Source organism: Leopardus geoffroyi, chromosome A1 (genome assembly GCF_018350155.1).
Source record: "Leopardus geoffroyi isolate Oge1 chromosome A1, O.geoffroyi_Oge1_pat1.0, whole genome shotgun sequence".
NCBI classification, from domain to species: domain Eukaryota; kingdom Metazoa; phylum Chordata; class Mammalia; order Carnivora; family Felidae; genus Leopardus; species Leopardus geoffroyi.
In genome coordinates, this window is record NC_059326.1 from 136,833,990 (window position 1) to 136,851,855 (window position 17,866).

The 17,866-nt window shown below is 43.5% G+C and overlaps 1 protein-coding gene across 2 annotated transcripts in view; it reads left to right on the plus strand.

The window, feature by feature from the left end:
* The window catches only part of MAP1B (microtubule associated protein 1B), a 101,804-nt gene extending 85,878 nt beyond the window's left edge, over positions 1 to 15,926 (plus strand). For both annotated transcript variants that reach the window (XM_045446631.1, XM_045446637.1), the window contains 3 exons: positions 87 to 6,597; positions 9,989 to 10,227; positions 11,428 to 15,926. In XM_045446631.1, the coding sequence (XP_045302587.1) occupies positions 87 to 6,597; positions 9,989 to 10,227; positions 11,428 to 11,583 (6,906 nt within the window). In that variant the 3' untranslated portion in view covers positions 11,584 to 15,926. The remainder of the gene's footprint in view (positions 1 to 86; positions 6,598 to 9,988; positions 10,228 to 11,427) is intronic.
* The last annotated feature ends 1,940 nt before the right edge of the window (positions 15,927 to 17,866 follow it).

Here is a 17,866-nt window from a genome sequence, read left to right on the forward strand (position 1 = left end):
TAGTAATGGATGGAGGTGATGGATCAGTGATGACAGTCACTTAAAACTTTTCTTTCTTCCTTTATTATTATTTTTTTAAATCCCAGATTGGGGAATTACTGAGTACCACCCATCCTGCCAACAAAGCCAGCTTAACCCTGTTCTGTCCTGAAGAAGGGGACTGGAAGAACTCCAATCTTGACAGACACAATCTCCAAGACTTCATCAATATTAAACTCAACTCAGCTTCTATATTGCCAGAAATGGAAGGACTTTCCGAGTTTACTGAGTATCTCTCAGAATCAGTGGAAGTCCCATCTCCCTTTGATATCCTAGAACCTCCCACATCGGGTGGATTTCTAAAGCTCTCCAAGCCTTGTTGTTACATTTTTCCAGGAGGGAGGGGCGATTCTGCATTGTTTGCCGTGAATGGATTCAACATGCTCATCAATGGAGGATCGGAAAGGAAATCCTGCTTTTGGAAGCTCATCCGACACTTGGACAGAGTGGACTCCATCCTACTCACCCACATTGGGGATGACAATTTGCCTGGAATAAACAGCATGCTACAGCGGAAAATTGCAGAGCTCGAGGAAGAACAGTCCCAGGGCTCCACCACAAATAGTGACTGGATGAAAAACCTCATCTCCCCTGACTTGGGAGTTGTATTTCTCAATGTACCTGAAAATCTGAAAAACCCAGAGCCAAACATCAAGATGAAGAGAAGCATAGAAGAAGCTTGCTTCACTCTCCAGTACCTAAATAAATTGTCCATGAAACCAGAACCTCTCTTCAGAAGTGTAGGCAATACCATTGATCCTGTCATTCTTTTCCAAAAAATGGGAGTTGGTAAACTTGAGATGTATGTGCTCAACCCAGTTAAGAACAGCAAGGAAATGCTGTATTTTATGCAGCAGTGGACTGGCACCAACAAAGACAAGGCTGAACTAATCCTGCCTAATGGTCAAGAAATAGATATCCCAATTTCCTACTTAACTTCAGTCTCCTCTTTGATCGTGTGGCATCCGGCAAACCCTGCAGAGAAAATCATTCGAGTCCTGTTTCCCGGCAATAGCACCCAATACAATATCCTGGAAGGACTGGAAAAGCTCAAACATTTAGACTTTCTGAAACAGCCACTGGCCACCCAGAAGGACCTAACTGGCCAGGTGGCCGCCCCAGCTGTGAAACAAGTAAAACTGAAACAGAGAGCCGATAGCCGAGAAAGTCTGAAGCCAGCCGCAAAACCACTTCCTAGCAAATCTGTGCGAAAGGAGTCTAAAGAAGAAACCCCTGATGTCACAAAAGCTAATCATGTGGAAAAGCCGCCCAAAGTTGAAAGCAAAGAAAAGGTAACAGTGAAAAAAGACAAGCCAGTGAAAACAGAGACCAAACCTGTAGTGACTGAAAAGGAGGTGCCGAGCAAAGAAGAGCTGCCTCCGGTGAAAGCTGAGGTGGCCGAAAAGCAAGCCACAGATGTCAAACCCAAAGTCTCTAAGGAGAAGACAGTAAAAAAGGAAACCAAGGCAAAATCTGAGGAAAAGAAAGAGGAGAAAGAAAAGCCAAAGAAAGAAGTGGCTAAAAAGGAGGACAAAACACCCATTAAGAAGGAAGAAAAACCAAAAAAGGAAGAGGTAAAAAAGGAAGTGAAAAAAGAAATCAAGAAAGAAGAGAAGAAAGAACCCAAGAAAGAGGTTAAGAAGGAAACCCCACTGAAGGAAGCCAAGAAGGAGGTGAAGAAGGAAGAAAAGAAGGAAATTAAAAAGGAAGAAAAGGAACCCAAAAAAGAAATTAAGAAACTTCCTAAAGACGCAAAGAAACCATCTACTCCTCTATCTGAAGCAAAAAAACCAGCTGCATTAAAACCAAAAGTGCCCAAGAAGGAAGAGCCTGTCAAAAAAGATTCTGTTGCTGCTGGGAAGCCAAAGGAGAAGGGGAAGATTAAAGTCGTTAAGAAGGAAGGCAAGACACCAGAGGCCGCAGCTGCAGCCGTTGGCTCTGTGGCCGCTGTGGCAGCTGTGGCGGCGGCAGCTGGAATGGCAAGTGCTGGCCCTGCCAAAGAACTCGAGGCCGAGAGGTCCCTTATGTCATCCCCTGAGGATCTGACTAAGGACTTTGAAGAGTTAAAGGCTGAAGAGGTCGATGTAGCAAAAGACATCAAGCCTCAGCTGGAGCTGATCGAAGACGAGGAGAAACTGAAGGAAACTGAACCAGTCGAAGCCTACGTCCTCCAGAAAGAGACGGAAGTCATCAAAGGCCCTGCCGAATCTCCCGATGAGGGGATCACCACCACTGAAGGGGAGGGTGAATGTGAACAAACCCCTGAGGAACTGGAGCCAGTGGAGAAACAGGGGGTAGATGACATTGAAAAATTTGAAGATGAAGGAACAGGTTTTGAAGAATCCTCAGAGACTGGAGACTATGAAGAGAAGGCAGAAACTGAGGAGGCTGAGGAGCCAGAAGAGGACGTTGAAGAAACCGTGTGCGTGAGCACCTCCAAGCACAGCCTCATGGAGGAGGAGGAAAGCGCAAAGGCTGAGGCAGATGTGCACATCAAGGAGAAGAGGGAGTCTCTGGCCAGTGGAGATGACCGAGCAGAAGAAGACATGGATGAGGTGGTGGAGAAGGGAGAAGCTGAACAATCTGAGGAGGAGGGTGATGAGGAGGACAGAGCTGAGGATGCCAGAGAGGAAGAATATGAGCCCGAAAAAGCCGAAGCTGAAGATTACGTCATGGCCGTGGTTGACAAGGCTGCAGAGGCTAGTGGTGTCGAGGATCAGTATGGATTCCTCACCACATCAATCAAGCAACCAGGAGCCCAGTCTCCTGCCCGAGAACCTGCATCTTCAATTCACGATGAGACTTTACCTGGAGGCTCAGAAAGTGAGGCCACCGCATCTGATGAGGAGAATCGAGAAGACCAGCCTGAAGAATTCACTGCCACCTCTGGCTACACTCAGTCTACCATTGAGATATCCAGTGAGCCCACCCCAATGGATGAGATGTCTACTCCTCGTGACGTGATGAGTGATGAGATCAACAATGAAGAGACAGAGTCCCCATCTCAAGAATTTGTAAACATCACCAAATACGAGTCTTCACTGTATTCTCAGGAATACTGCAAACCTGCTGTTACATCACTCAATGGATTATCTGAAGGATCAAAAACAGATGCCACAGATGGGAAGGACTACAACGCTTCAGCCTCCACCATCTCACCACCGTCATCCATGGAGGAAGACAAATTTAGCAGATCTGTTCTACGTGACGCTTACTACACTGAAGACAAAGACATGAAAGCCAGTGCCACGTTGGTGATCAAAGACACCATCTCAGCAGTTTCAGATGAAAAACTTAGCCCACCCAAGAGCCCATCCCTGAGTCCATCTCCTCCATCACCCATTGAAAAGACCCCCCTGGGTGAACGCAGTGTGAACTTTTCTCTGACGCCCAATGAGATTCAAGTCTCAGCGGAGGCAGAAGCAGTCCCAGTGTCTCCTGAGGTGACCCAAGAAGTAGTTGAAGAACACTGTGCTAGTCCTGAGGATAAGACCCTGGAAGTGGTGTCTCCATCTCAGTCTGTAACTGGCAGTGCTGGCCACACACCTTACTACCAGTCGCCCACTGAAGAGAAATCTAGTCACCTCCCCACAGAAGTAACTGAAAAACCACCAGAAGTTCCAGTGAGTTTTGAATTCAGTGATGCCAAAGATGAGAATGAAAGGGCTTCCATAAGCCCCATGGATGAACCTGTGCCTGACTCGGAATCTCCTATTGAAAAAGTTTTGTCTCCTTTACGGAGCCCTCCCCTAATTGGATCCGAATCTGCATATGAAAGTTTTCTAAGTGCTGATGACAAGACTTCTGGTAGAGGTACTGAAAGCCCCTTTGAAGGAAAGGACGGAAAACAAGGCTTTCCAGATGAAATAAGTCCCATCTCTGACATGACTTCTACTGGTCTTTCACAAGACAAACCAGAAGAGAAAAGCACAGACTTTATACCAATAAAGGAAGACTTTGGTCAAGAAAAGAAACCTGACGATGTTGAAGCCATGAGTTCTCAATCTGGATTGGCTTTAGATGAAAGAAAATTAGGAGGAGATGTTTCTCCTACACAAATAGATGTCAGTCAGTTTGGGTCTTTTAAAGAAGACACTAAGATGTCCATTTCAGAAGGCACTGTCTCAGACAAGTCAGCTACTCCTGTTGATGAGGGTGTAGCAGAAGACACATACTCTCACATGGAGGGCGTGGCCTCAGTATCCACAGCTTCTGTGGCTACGAGCTCATTTCCAGAGCCAACAACAGATGACGTGTCTCCTTCTCTGCATGCTGAGGTTGGCTCTCCACATTCTACAGAAGTCGATGACTCCCTTTCTGTGTCTGTTGTGCAAACGCCTACCACTTTCCAGGAAACAGAAATGTCTCCATCTAAAGAAGAATGTCCAAGACCAATGTCAATTTCTCCACCAGATTTCTCCCCTAAAACAGCCAAATCCAGGACACCAGTCCAAGATCACAGATCTGAACAGTCCTCAATGTCTATTGAATTTGGCCAAGAATCCCCTGAGCACTCGCTCGCTATGGACTTTAGTCGACAGTCTCCAGATCACCCTACAGTGGGTGCAAGTATGCTTCACATCACTGAAAATGGGCCAACTGAAGTGGATTACAGTCCTGACATGCAGGACTCTAGTTTATCACATAAGATACCACCAATGGAGGAGCCGTCCTACACCCAAGACAATGATCTTTCTGAGCTCATCTCAGTGTCTCAGGTTGAGGCCTCCCCATCCACCTCTTCAGCACATACCCCCTCTCAGATAGCTTCTCCTCTCCAAGAAGACACTCTATCTGACGTCGTTCCTCCCAGAGATATATCCTTATATGCCTCTCTCACCTCAGAAAAAGTGCAAAGTCTAGAAGGAGAGAAGCTGTCACCAAAATCTGATATCTCTCCACTCACCCCAAGAGAGTCCTCTCCTTTATATTCACCTAGCTTTTCAGATTCTACCTCTGCCGTCAAAGAGACCATAGCAGCTTGCCCCACTTCCTCTCCTCCACCGACGGATGCAGCATCCGCAGAGCCCTATGGCTTCCGTGCCTCGATGTTATTTGATACGGTGCAACACCAGCTGGCCTTGAACAGAGATTTGACCACATCTGGCATGGAGAAGGACATTGGAGGGAAGACACCTGGTGACTTCAGCTATGCCTATCAAAAGCCTGAGAAAACAACCAGGTCCCCAGATGAAGAGGGTTATGAGTATGAGTCTTATGAGAAAACCACCCGGACCCCAGATGTGAGTGGCTATTACTATGAGAAGACAGACAGTACCACAAAATCCCCATGTGACAGCAGCTACTCATATGAGACCATTGAGAAAACCGTCAAGACCCCGGAAGATGGTGGTTATGCCTATGAAGTCACTGAGGAGACCACACGGACCCCTGAAGAGGGTGAATACAGCTATGAGGCAAGTGAGAAGACCATGAGGACCCCTGAAGTGAGTGGTTACAGCTATGAAAAGACCGAGAGGTCTTCTAGAAGGCTCCTGGATGATATCAGCAATGGCTATGATGACTCCGAAGATGGCGGCCACACGCTTGGGGATTCCAGCTACTCTTACGAGACCACTGAGAAAATCGCCAGTTTCCCTGAGTCTGAAAGTTATTCCTACGAGACATCGACGGCAACTACACGAGCCCCTGATACTTCCACCTATGATTATGAAGCCGTAGAGAAAATCACTAGAACCCCACAAGCATCTACGTATTCCTACGAGACTTCAGAGCAGTGCTACACCGTAGAAAAGAAGTCTCCCTCAGAGGCACGCCAGGATGTTGATTTATGCCTTGTGTCCTCCTGTGAATACAAGCATCCCAAGACAGAACTCTCACCCTCCTTCATTAATCCCAATCCTCTCGAGTGGTTTGCCAGTGAAGAGCCAACTGAAGAGGCTGAGAAGCCTCTCACCCAATCAGGGGGAGCCCCACCACCTCCAGGAGGAAAGCCACAGGGGCGACAGTGTGATGAAACCCCTCCCACCTCAGTCAGCGAGTCAGCTCCATCCCAGACCGATTCTGATGTCCCCCCGGAGACTGAAGAGTGCCCTTCCATCACAGCTGATGCAAATATCGACTCTGAAGATGAATCAGAAACTATCCCCACAGACAAAACTGTCACATACAAACACATGGACCCACCTCCGGCTCCCATGCAGGACCGCAGCCCTTCTCCACGCCACCCTGACGTGTCCATGATGGACCCGGAGGCCTTGGCCATTGAGCAGAACCTGGGCAAAGCTCTGAAGAAAGACCTGAAAGAGAAGACCAAAACCAAAAAACCAGGCACAAAGACCAAGTCATCTTCACCTGTCAAAAAGGGTGATGGGAAGTCTAAGCCTTCTGCAGCTTCACCAAAACCAGGGGGCTTGAAAGAATCCTCAGATAAAGTGTCCAGAGTGGCTTCTCCTAAGAAGAAGGAATCTGTGGAAAAAGCAACAAAAACCACTACCACTCCGGAGGTCAAAGCTGCACGCGGGGAAGAGAAAGACAAGGACACCAAGAATGCCGCCAACGCCTCCACATCCAAATCGGTAAAGACTGCAACTGCAGGTAGGTGGAAGGGTGCCAGTGTCCTGATACGGTCCACAGCTGTTCCGCCTTGACTGGAGTCTTTGAGTTGCCATGTAACTTGGTACTGGGAAGGGGAGAGGGTACATCTCTCCCTTCCCTTTTACTATTCTCTTCTGCCAAAAGGTGTGGATCTCAGCCCAACGTGGCTGCAGGCTTGAGGGTAGTGCAGCATATTGCCCAGAGCAGCTTTAATTCGCCAGGTAACCACTGTCTGGGTTTGCTCCGTCCTGCAATACAGTGACCACAGCCTTGTTCTAAATCTTCAGAACCAAGGACATGTGTTTTGAAACTCCTCTGGAAGCCTGTGCTGGCACAGGCCTCAGAGTCAAGCTAAGGTGACACAGGCCAGGAGCTCCCAAAAGCCTAGGGAGAGCCAGAGTGCCAAGCCAAGCCTGGTGTGACCTGTGTGGGCCCAAGATTTAGATTTAATTTTTTCATAAAGAATTTTTTTTCAGTGAAGTTATAACATTCTTTTTTAATTTTTTTTTCAACGTTTATTTATTTTTGGGACAGAGAGAGACAGAGCATGAACGGGTGAGGGGCAGAGAGAGGGGGAGACACAGAATCAGAAGCAGGCTCCAGGCTCTGAGCCATCAGCCCAGAGTCTGACACGGGGCTCGAACTCCCGGACCGCGAGATCGTGACCTGGCTGAAGTCGGACGCTTAACCGACTGCGCCACCCAGGCGCCCCAAGTTATAACATTTTTAAAATAAAAGTTGTAACACTTAAAATTAAAAATTGGAAAATTTTTAGTTAAAAAAATCACCATTTTAGACCTACATCCACATTAAAAGCAGTGCTATTTTCTTATTGGCCAGGGAACATCCTAATTTCAGCTGGTCAGTACCCAGTACAAATTGAGAGAAGAGCATCAAAGTCTCTTCTTATCCCCCTCTAACGCCACAGTCTCACTCATAGAGAGTCAGAATTCTGTTCCAGGTTGAAATTCAGTTGGCAGGAGGAGATATCCCTGACTTCTGATCATTTCTGTTGGTAACAGTTCCCTTATTCATCAAGTTCTCAGTGATGACCTGGGTCTTCGATGGCCCAGCTTCATTTTGTTGCTTCAAACCAATCATAGGGTTTTGCATTAATACGTTTTATTTCCTTTATGTAGTTATTCAGGGATTTTAGACCTCTATTCACAAAGTAATAAAGTTGACCTAGACATGTAAAGCAAAAAATGACTTAAATAACATTTATTCATTTATTAGGGAAAAATCTGATAGCTGAACTGTGGGACTCTCAAATTCAGTACATTTTAAGAAGTATCACTTACAGTTGCCAAGTTTTGCTTTAAGCAACATGGGGGATCAATTTCAAGCTTGACTTCTCGTCAGTTTTCCTCTTTGTACATGCATGCAGAAAACAAACTGAGTTTGTTCATGCTCAGAATTAATGAAAAACCACCAGGTAATTAACCTCTTGGTCTGAAAGAGTTGGCACCTGACCTGTACTTAGGGGAACACGTGAAACCCTTTCAAACAGATAAAAGCCAACTGAAATTTGCTATCAAACTTGCCAAATATACACATTCTAGCCCACACAATTGTTTTTTTTTAATTTTTTTTTGTCATTTAAAGAGATATTCTCAAGGCCAAGTAATAAATAAAGATGAATTAATTTGAATTTACTTTTCCAAAAGATTTTTAAAACAACGAAACTGCATTATTAATTGATTTTTAAAACAAACCTGGGTTGACTGCTGTCAGCTTCCCTCAGTTTGTGCTTCTATGAGCAGCGTTCATTTGGTGTCGATGGTAGTGATTTCGTGCGCAAGAAAAATTTGCATTTTTAATTGTTGGAACTGTAATTCACAAGCTTCTGTTATAAGTCAGAATTCTTTGATAGGCCTAAATACGGACATCCTAACGGCTTTAGCTTACATTCATTAAAATGGCTAGGTATTCATTAAAATGACTCCATTTAACCAAATATCAGTTTGGCTGATTCTCATCACTCGCCTCTACAAGTAAAACTGGACAAGTGATAGAATTCACTGGTGGTTTTGACTCTGACATCTTTAATGATCCTATGGAGAAAGGAAAGAGGATTAAATATATAAGATCCAGCTGGTATTTTAAATGACTTTATAGTAGTGGTCTCAACCCAACTGCACATTAACATCATCCTCGATGCTTTTAAAAGATGGTGGTGCTCAGACTCTGCCCCAGTCCAGTGAAACCAGATTCTGGGGTATGGGGCCTGGGCATCAGTATTAAGCTTCCTAATCGATGCTAATTATGCAGCTAGGCTGAATAACCACTGCCTTAGAATGCTAGTTCTATTACTGTTTCAAAAAGTTTAAACCTTCTAACCAGAACAAGTCAGAAAACCATCTCCTCAGACAAAGGTGCAGGAAGGTTTTGGGTTAATCTGAATCTTTACTTTGCTTGGGTTCTCTTTCTTTCTTTTAAATATTTATTTTGAGAGAGACAAAGACAGAGAGAGAGAGGCAGAGAGAGAGAGTGAGTGAGCAAATGGGGGAGGGGCAGAGAGAGAGAGGGAGGGAGAGAGAATCCCAACCAGGCTCCCCCCTGTCAGCATAGAGCCCCATGTGGGACTCAATCCCACGAACTGTGAGATCACGACCTGAGCCAAAATCAAAAGTCGGTCACTCAACTGACTGAGCTACCAAGGTGCCCCTGCTTGGGCTTTCTGATTTAGACCAGGAGTTTAGACAGCCGGATTCCCCTTTCCCCAGTCTGGTATGTCTTGATTGGCTAGAGAAAGCCCAGTCTTTCCGAACCTTTCTCTTGCCAAAGTTTGGTAGCCAACCTTGCCTAGGGAGAGATGTCTCACTTTTCAGAATACTGTGCTAGGAGAGAATACAGCATTTCATCAGTTTATGAACAAGGTTGAGTTCTGGGGGCCTTGGAGATCATAGGAGGTTAAGATCTGAATCATTTACTAAGTCAAATGTTGGGGTTTAATATTCAGCTTTGAGTAGAGTTGCTATCACATGAGATCCTAACATGGATTACTAACATTGCTTAACCGTGGTTTGCCAAATGCAGAGGATTCCTTTTGACTTTCAAAATCTATTAGATCACTTTCCAAATTAGGGTGCACATTAGCAGCTTTTTGAGGAGGAATATTACTATCTAGTTCCATCTTTTGGGAAGGCCTTTAAACTCTCTTCCTTTCTAATGGGTTGTCCACAAAGGAAAACCATGCCATTCAACCATGTTGTATTTTCTCAAGTTGCCAGTGTTAAATGCCCTATACAAGAGAGAGAGAAATGTCCAGTGCCCCCTTTGGCATGTCCTGCAGGACCTCCTTGGGGAATGAGTAGGGAAGGAGTACCAGACCAGTGGGTCTCTTTGCATTTCTGTGACCCTGGCTTTTCTCTTTGTTTATTTACCAAAGGACCAGGAAACACCAAGCCCTCCAAGCCCTCAGCTGTGCCTCCAGGCCCCCCTGTGTATTTGGACCTGTGCTATATTCCCAATCACAGCAATAGTAAGAATGTTGATGTCGAATTTTTCAAGAGAGTGAGGTCATCCTACTATGTGGTGAGTGGGAATGACCCTGCTGCTGAGGAGCCCAGCCGGGCTGTCCTGGATGCCTTGTTGGAAGGGAAAGCCCAGTGGGGCAGCAACATGCAGGTAAGAGCCCTGGACAGTATCTGCACTGCACATGGAGCTGTGTCCAGAGGCAGAGGGAAGGAATTGTGTTTATCGCATAAGGTGCCCCATGGGTCTGTCACACATGAGATATCCGGAGGACGAAGTGGATTTCACACAAAGGAGACAATCTAGAATATTATTCTTGGCACCACCAATAACCATGCCTGGGGGTAAAGCCACTTCACCATCCTAAGGCATAATTCACTTATCTACAAAATGGGCCCAAGACTACTTGCCCTTCCCCCTAATATACCAAGAATATGTGTGTATGAGTCAAAATGATATTTCCATGTGAGGGCTACTAAGGAACTGTCTTTACTACTTTGTGTTTCATGAATAGACCAAAGCTGGGGGCATGGCCATTTAGAAAATCACCTGTCCATGTGAAATCCCACAGGAGGAGCACTGCTGACATTGGTCCCCAACAGGACACTCCTAGCTCACCTACATCCTAACTTGCTGTGAACCACTGTGTTATTTTGGCTGTGACCTTCGCTTATCTCAGTTTTACCTGTGATTTTGCACTGCCACATAGTAAAATGTATTTGCATAATATTAATATTAAATAGAATTATTTGGTAGTTAACTATATCAAGTCCCATGAGAAGCACCCAGTGGCCTCCTAATGAATATTACATGGAATTTTTACTATTCAAACCGGTACCCACCCACCATCGCCAGCCGCGCATGCACACACACACACACACACACACACACACACACAGATATGAATCTTTGTTCTCAGGATGAAGTATTAGTTACACACAATTGGGCAGCACTGATAACTAAAGCTCCTGGATTTAATCCTCCGTATCTTTAATGCAAAATTTACCAAGTGTGTTAGAGGAAATACAAGCAATTCCACCTTAACTGAAGCCCCTCTTCTCTTACCACTAAAGAATTGAAAAACTGATGATGAGTAAAGATGAACTAATTGACTAGTCCTGAGTTGCTTTTGGTTCTAGTCTTCATCTCTCCCAGAAAAACTTCATTTTTTGCAGCTTTATTTTGATTCCTGGAAAATGTAACTTGAAAAGTCCTTTGTATGTCTGGGGAAAAATAGAAAAATTTCCTTTCTTCCCCCTTTTTCTTTTAATGGTCTAATACCTTATTATTGTCTTACTTTTTCATCTCATTTCTGGCTCTGCCCTTAAACAGGTATTTTCTCTCTCCCTGCAGGTAACCCTGATCCCTACCCATGACTCAGAAGTGATGAGGGAATGGTACCAAGAGACCCATGAGAAACAACAAGACCTCAACATCATGGTTTTAGCCAGCAGCAGCACAGTGGTTATGCAAGATGAATCCTTCCCTGCATGCAAGATTGAACTGTAAAAGCCAAGGCCAGCCACACCACAGATTTGAACTTTGTTTCCAGAAATTCTTCAATTTGAAACCACCTTTTCTAAAACGTCAATTCATCTAAATAAGTCACCGAACTGTTACCTGCCAAACGCTATACTGTGTCACGGTGATGCAAGTCACTAATATTTCTTAGTTTTTGCTGATTGCTAAGGGAAGTAACAGTATTCCCACAGTAGGGTTCAAGTTACTGCAAAATTACCTACCCCAGTTCATCTCTGCTAAACATTTGGAAACCATGCACTAGCAAACCCAACTGACTTCTGCTAGGTAGAGGCATTTGTCTTAGAGAGAGCGAGAGCGAGAGAGAGAGTGAGAGAAAGAAAGAGCGCGCGCGCACAATGAGAGAGAACACAGGAGAGAGAGAGGATGAGAAAGAAAAAGAATGCAGGAGAAGGAGACGGAATGGTAGAGTGCGGGTGAGATACCCAGAGAGAAAGAGAGAGAGCAAGGTGGGGTAAGGAGGAGAAAATAACCAACGCTTAGGTCTGCATTTTCTCAGGCAGTCTGTATTCTGTAGTCTACATACTAAACATTCTCAACTTGTGTCAGTCTGAGTCATCAAAAAGGTCTTAATTTTCTAAAACAGGTTAGCTGGAAGGAAACAAAAAGAACAAAACTCGTTATGAGGGCATGTGAGATTTTCACGCCTTAATTAAGCTCCTTCAGTTTGAAGGCTGCACACTGACATAATGTAGTGCATGTAGACTGGATGTGCGAGTGATTTGAACCCCATTCAGAACTCTCAGACTCTTCAGACACACGAGTAGATTGATCTAAGGCATGCTCCCAGCATTTGTCCACCCGGTTAGTCCACTCTGAGTCGATGAACCTGCATGCAGAAACACCCAAGTCCACCCCAATTAATAAGCAAATACCAAAGCGGTTGGGAGTACATACGGTAGACAATTTGCCTTAGAAAGTGACTTGAATGTACAAAGATACTTGATGCACTTAATTTTTTAACGTGAGACCGCAAGTTTATAAAACATCCGTGTAGGATTATAGATACTCCAGTTAAAGGAGCAAGCGTGTGCGCGTGTGGGGGCCCTAGAAGCTGATCTGATTGGTGCAGTGGTTTGATGCTGAGTCACGTGTGTTGACCTCCACCTCAGTGTACCTGTGGCCCTCAGCCAAACAAGTTGAGCCTTTCATAGCTTCTTTACTACTGCAAGTTCCAAGACTGAAATGGCTTCTATGATCAGAACTGGGAAAACAGCGAGTCTTATGGTGGAAGAGGTTCTCGGCAAGTGTACAGTATTTACCTTCCTTTGTCTTACGTTGGCTTTTTGTTTTTGTTTAGTTTTCCATTAATTTCAGCATAATTATGGGAACAAGTGTACAGAATTTTTTTTTTTTTTTTTAGATATGTGAGAACTTTTCATAGATGAACTTTTTAACAGGTGTTTTCATTTACAGGAAAATGCAAAGAAAATTTCAAGTGACAGTCTTTTTTTTTTTTTAAGTCTTTCATAAGACAAACAATGAAAAATGTTTTTTGAAGTTCTGGTGAGATTGAAGTCTGATATTGCAGTAATATTTATTAAAACCCATAACTATCAGGAATAGTGATACCTCCCACCCCTTGATTCCCATAACATAAAAATCTGAATATGTGTTATTTGAGAGTGGGGGAGAATAGCATGGTAGGCTACTTTTCTAGGCCTTTACATCACCCAGTGGTATTCTACATACTTCTTTCAAGATCTTTAACCATGAGGTAGAAGAGCCAAGACAAGATCAAAGAACCCTAGCAAAAACTTGCTGTGGGATTTCCTTTTCTGGAAAAAATGTAAAAGAAATAATTCATTGAAAGCAAATGAATTCCCATCTCCTACGATTCATCACGTAGAGTTCAGAGATCATTTCCATCATTGCCGTCATTGAACTATGAACCTGGAAGCCAGATCATGATTAAAACTGACGTCAAGTTTCAAGTTGCAGATCAATGCACCCAGTGTTCGGATGTGGCAAACTTCTCAGTGACAACTGTGCTGTGCTCTGTCACGTTGTGTTTCCTGCAGACTCTTAAGATCTATGGAGTAGTGAACAATGACCTCATTTTATTTTCTATGTTAGTTATTTATTTCAAAATTAACATTTTAGTTTATTTTTGTCTGATAAGTGTATGTTTTGCACTGCTAACTACTATGAGGGTTTAAACAATGCTTCTTCAGGGTCCCTTCACTGAGGACCTATGCAGTCTACTTAATGCTGTGAATTACATTTTTCAAATGTTTTAATTTTTTTAAAATTAATATTCTATTTTTTTTAGGCTTCTCTAGAAATGCAGCTTTTATTTATTACCCCACTTCTTTCAAATCCTTAAGAACAACACATTGATAAAGGGTACAAAAACTTAACACAAAATGGAAAACTCATTGTAAAACAATGGATTGAGTATAAACTTTACTTCAAACTTATTTTATGAGACAACCTAAGATACTCATGATAGTAGTTATTTAATAATTAGTTATTAAGTTGAGTCAGTTGGATCCATGTAATACATGGGAAGAAAAACTGATTTCCGGCCTTCTTGCCAAATCCAGACCGCTGGTTGATTTTTCTTTGATAGAAGAGGGAATTATTTTCTGACTTCCCAAATTAAAGTTATTTAACAGGTGCATTATTTTGCTTTTTAAAAAAATACAAACATTTATAGCCGATCCTCGATAATAAGCATTCTATCTTACTCTTCTTTTTTTCTTCTTCTTTTTTTTTTTTTTTTTTTGCTATGGGAGTTAATGGGAAAAATATACAAAAGCTGGCACTGGTCAGCTGGCTCTTTTTCCTATGAAATAGATCAGTACCTTTTCCTACCCATTGTTCTCGGTGATGACCACAGAGCTTGAGTGTACCAGGAAAATCAATTAAGTGCATTGCAGGTTTGCTCCTGTCTTTCCAGACACCTTTCCTACCTGTGTGACTAACCTAATTTTGCTAGTTCCATAAATACACAATTAGTTTAGTAACACCCATCACAATGTACCATGTACATTCATGGTGAGAGCTAAGGATTGACACAGACTTCTAGGAGCTTTATTCATACTGATTCTTTAATCCAATTGTACAGATTGAATATTTGCGTGAAAGGAATTTACACTCTGTTTAAATGATGAGACTCCATCAAGAGGACACTCATGATCATGAACTTTTTGGTAGTATTCTTAAGCAAAATTCTACAGAGACTAAATGTTAGAGATGATCCTCCACTTCCAATTTTAATGAATTCTATCCCCTTTCTCAAAACCCAATCCCTGTGCATGCTTTCTCAGTCTTGTGGTGGGACTGGATACAATGACTGACCCCCCCCCCCATGCCATTTTCCATGAAGTTCAAAAAAAAATTTTTTTTTAAACCTTACATATCCTAGTGAATGGTTTCCCCAGTGTATATGAATGTTTTAAGTGTCTCCAATAGCTTATGCAGTTTAGGAGCTTTTCAATACTCATTTAATAAGATTCAGTCATTTGCTAATGAAAATTCTACCACCTTCCATTTTCTGTTACCAAATTTCAGCTCTCAGGAGCTGCTCTATAATTCTGAAATTGCTTTTCTTGCCTCTTTAGTCACCTGTCACAGGAGGTTCTTGCTCGGAGATGATATTGTGAGTTAGATTAATAAGTTGTTTCTTCTGTTTTTTTTTTAATTTTATTTTTTTATTTTTTGTGTGCTTCAGATTTAGAAGATTTGTTTCCATTTGAAAGGAACTGTAAGCTTTTATCTTCTAACCAACTGAACAACACACCAAAAGCAGCCTAGGGACGAGCATTTCTTTGAAAGCAATTAGGTTATTCACCTGGTATTCAAACTATTTACTATTTTAAGAATCTGACTTTATTAATTTAAAAGGCAGCATCAAAAACTGAAAAGGAAGGGAAAAAAATAAGTAGCTTCTCTGCACTCGTTTGGAGCTCCCCAAATGGGAGCCATCAAGATGAGGCATCAAGACCGGGCTGCCCTTTCAAGAACACCATGCAGCGGCCGTTCAGAGTCCTGCTTACCCACGCTGTACGCAGCCCTCTTTCCGGCCCCGGAAAGTCTTGAGCCTGGCTGAGAAGCACCTCCACTCCTCTCTCTTGTTCTGAATGGTGTTTGTGTCAGTCTGCAGCTGTGTATGGTATTATGTCTTATAATCCTGCATCACTTCTATCCTATCCAGTCATATCTAATGTAGAAAATTAGTTTTCAGTGAAAGTAATATGTAGTGCTTTTATGATATTTGTGTGCAATATCCCCTCTTCCATTGAGGATATTTGATGTAAAAGAAAAAAAAAAACTCAGTTCCACAATAAAATACAAAAGTGGCAAAAGTTCATGTGTGTGCTGTGCTGTCTTTTGTGTCCTGAGTCGGGCTCATCAGTTGGGATTTGCCACCCACAGTAGGGGGGGGGAGGGCGGGGCGGGACACATTCATTCATGAGGGCTGATTGTCTTTTCAGCGGCCCCCTGGCTTTTGGCAAATTGCAGAGAGGGCCTTGCTACCATTTCAGTAACTGCTAACATCGTTCCCTTTTCTAACCAACCCCTAGAGAATGTTGGGGCCTAAGGACAGAACGTGGGAGGTGAAGGAAAAAGATAATTACCATTACTGCTTAAGAAGAACAAGTAAATAGACCAGTGTAGATGAAGGGGTTATTGGGAGGGATTCCTATACAAAGCAAAAAGCAGGTTTTGATCTTAACTCTGCCACAGCCAGCGGCCTGACCTCAGTCACTTTATCTGTCAGAAGTTCCTTTACTTACCTGTAAAATGAGAGGATTTGACAGGATGGTCAAACTGGATAAATCCCTCCCGAGACTGACTTTCTGGGGCTCTACAAAGCCATCATATTCAGTAATTACATCCAATACCTTATCCCCCTCTTGCTTTTTTGTTCAGTTACAGAATAGGCTTATATAACTAACATAATACTCTGTGGATTTGACTGACACCCAAGAACTAAAAGCTGGTTAGAAAAAGTGATTATAAATAACAAAGGGTATCTGAAAAAAGAAGGAATTCCTTTTAGTCATTCAAATGATCATTGTACCTTCACTCTACCCAGTGGTGGGTAATACTGTGGGGATAAAACGTAAGTGCTGCCCTAAACTGACTGGAGTGACAGGCTTCTGAAATTCAAGGGTGCGCTTTGGTGACATAGGAGGAGCACCAGAAGTGATGTCTAAGCTAAGACCTGGAGTGTGCGTGCATGGGTGTGTGTGCATGTGACAGCACATTCTAGACAGAGGCAACAGCTCACACAAAGGAGCAGGAGCAGTTATGTTGGGCAGCTCACTCAGCTCACATCGGCAGAGTATAGAGTAGGAGGCCTTGGCATCTCCATTTCCTCCACGTGGCCGGAGAAAATATGCCCACGAATGCTCAGTAGAGATCTCCAGGACACGGTCCTGTCTTCAGAGGTGATCCTTTGGACTCAAAAGGCTATAGCATCCTGTCCTGAGTCATAACGACGTCCCTTTGTGACATACACTCCTTTTGATCTTAATATTGTGTCTCCAAAAAACTATGGGACTTCACTGACTGGCCCCATTAGAAGTTGCTGTTTGGCAGAAGGAACTCGGAAATGCCTCCAGAAGTTCAAGGGTTAAGCAGGTGAGAACTCAGGATGGAAAATCATCATCAAGAGGTTTTAATTACATCAGTCATACTAAACATAGTTATTTTCTATTCCACTGTCCAACTATTCAGTTCCAGGAAGTGTCTGGCCAGATCCTAGGGTGCGGGACCATGTGGGTTAGCCCAGGTCTGCCCTAGTTTGGGCACTGCAAGTCCTGCATCTCAGGAAGGCGGCAGTCCCAGGGAACCCCCCAACCGTTGTTCACACTCCCCAACACTCTGTGTGTTTATATCCCACTCCCTCCAGACCCAGGCACAGCAGGGATGGAGAAAGTTAATGCCCTTCCAGCTGGTCCTTTTCTAGACATTGGATGTAGTAGCTTCCTTCAGTTTTTTTCTGGTCTTCCAGGCAAATCAGCAAAGGTCTGGTAAGGTACTGACTCCACCTTCTCTCTCTTTATAATTATACTGCGAATTCTAAATGTTTCTCTGTGTCCTTACAATGATCTTTCAATAAACTCCTCACTCTTGATTTCTTGGACTCTTGCATAATCCCAGATCACCATTTCCTCTTTGATCTTATCCTGTGCATCTTGAAAATCTATTGGAGTCATATATGCAGATTGACTTTTGGTCACCCCAGGTTCCTTTAATATGAGCAGTTCTTCTGGGTATTTCTCGGGGCGGGGGGGGGGGG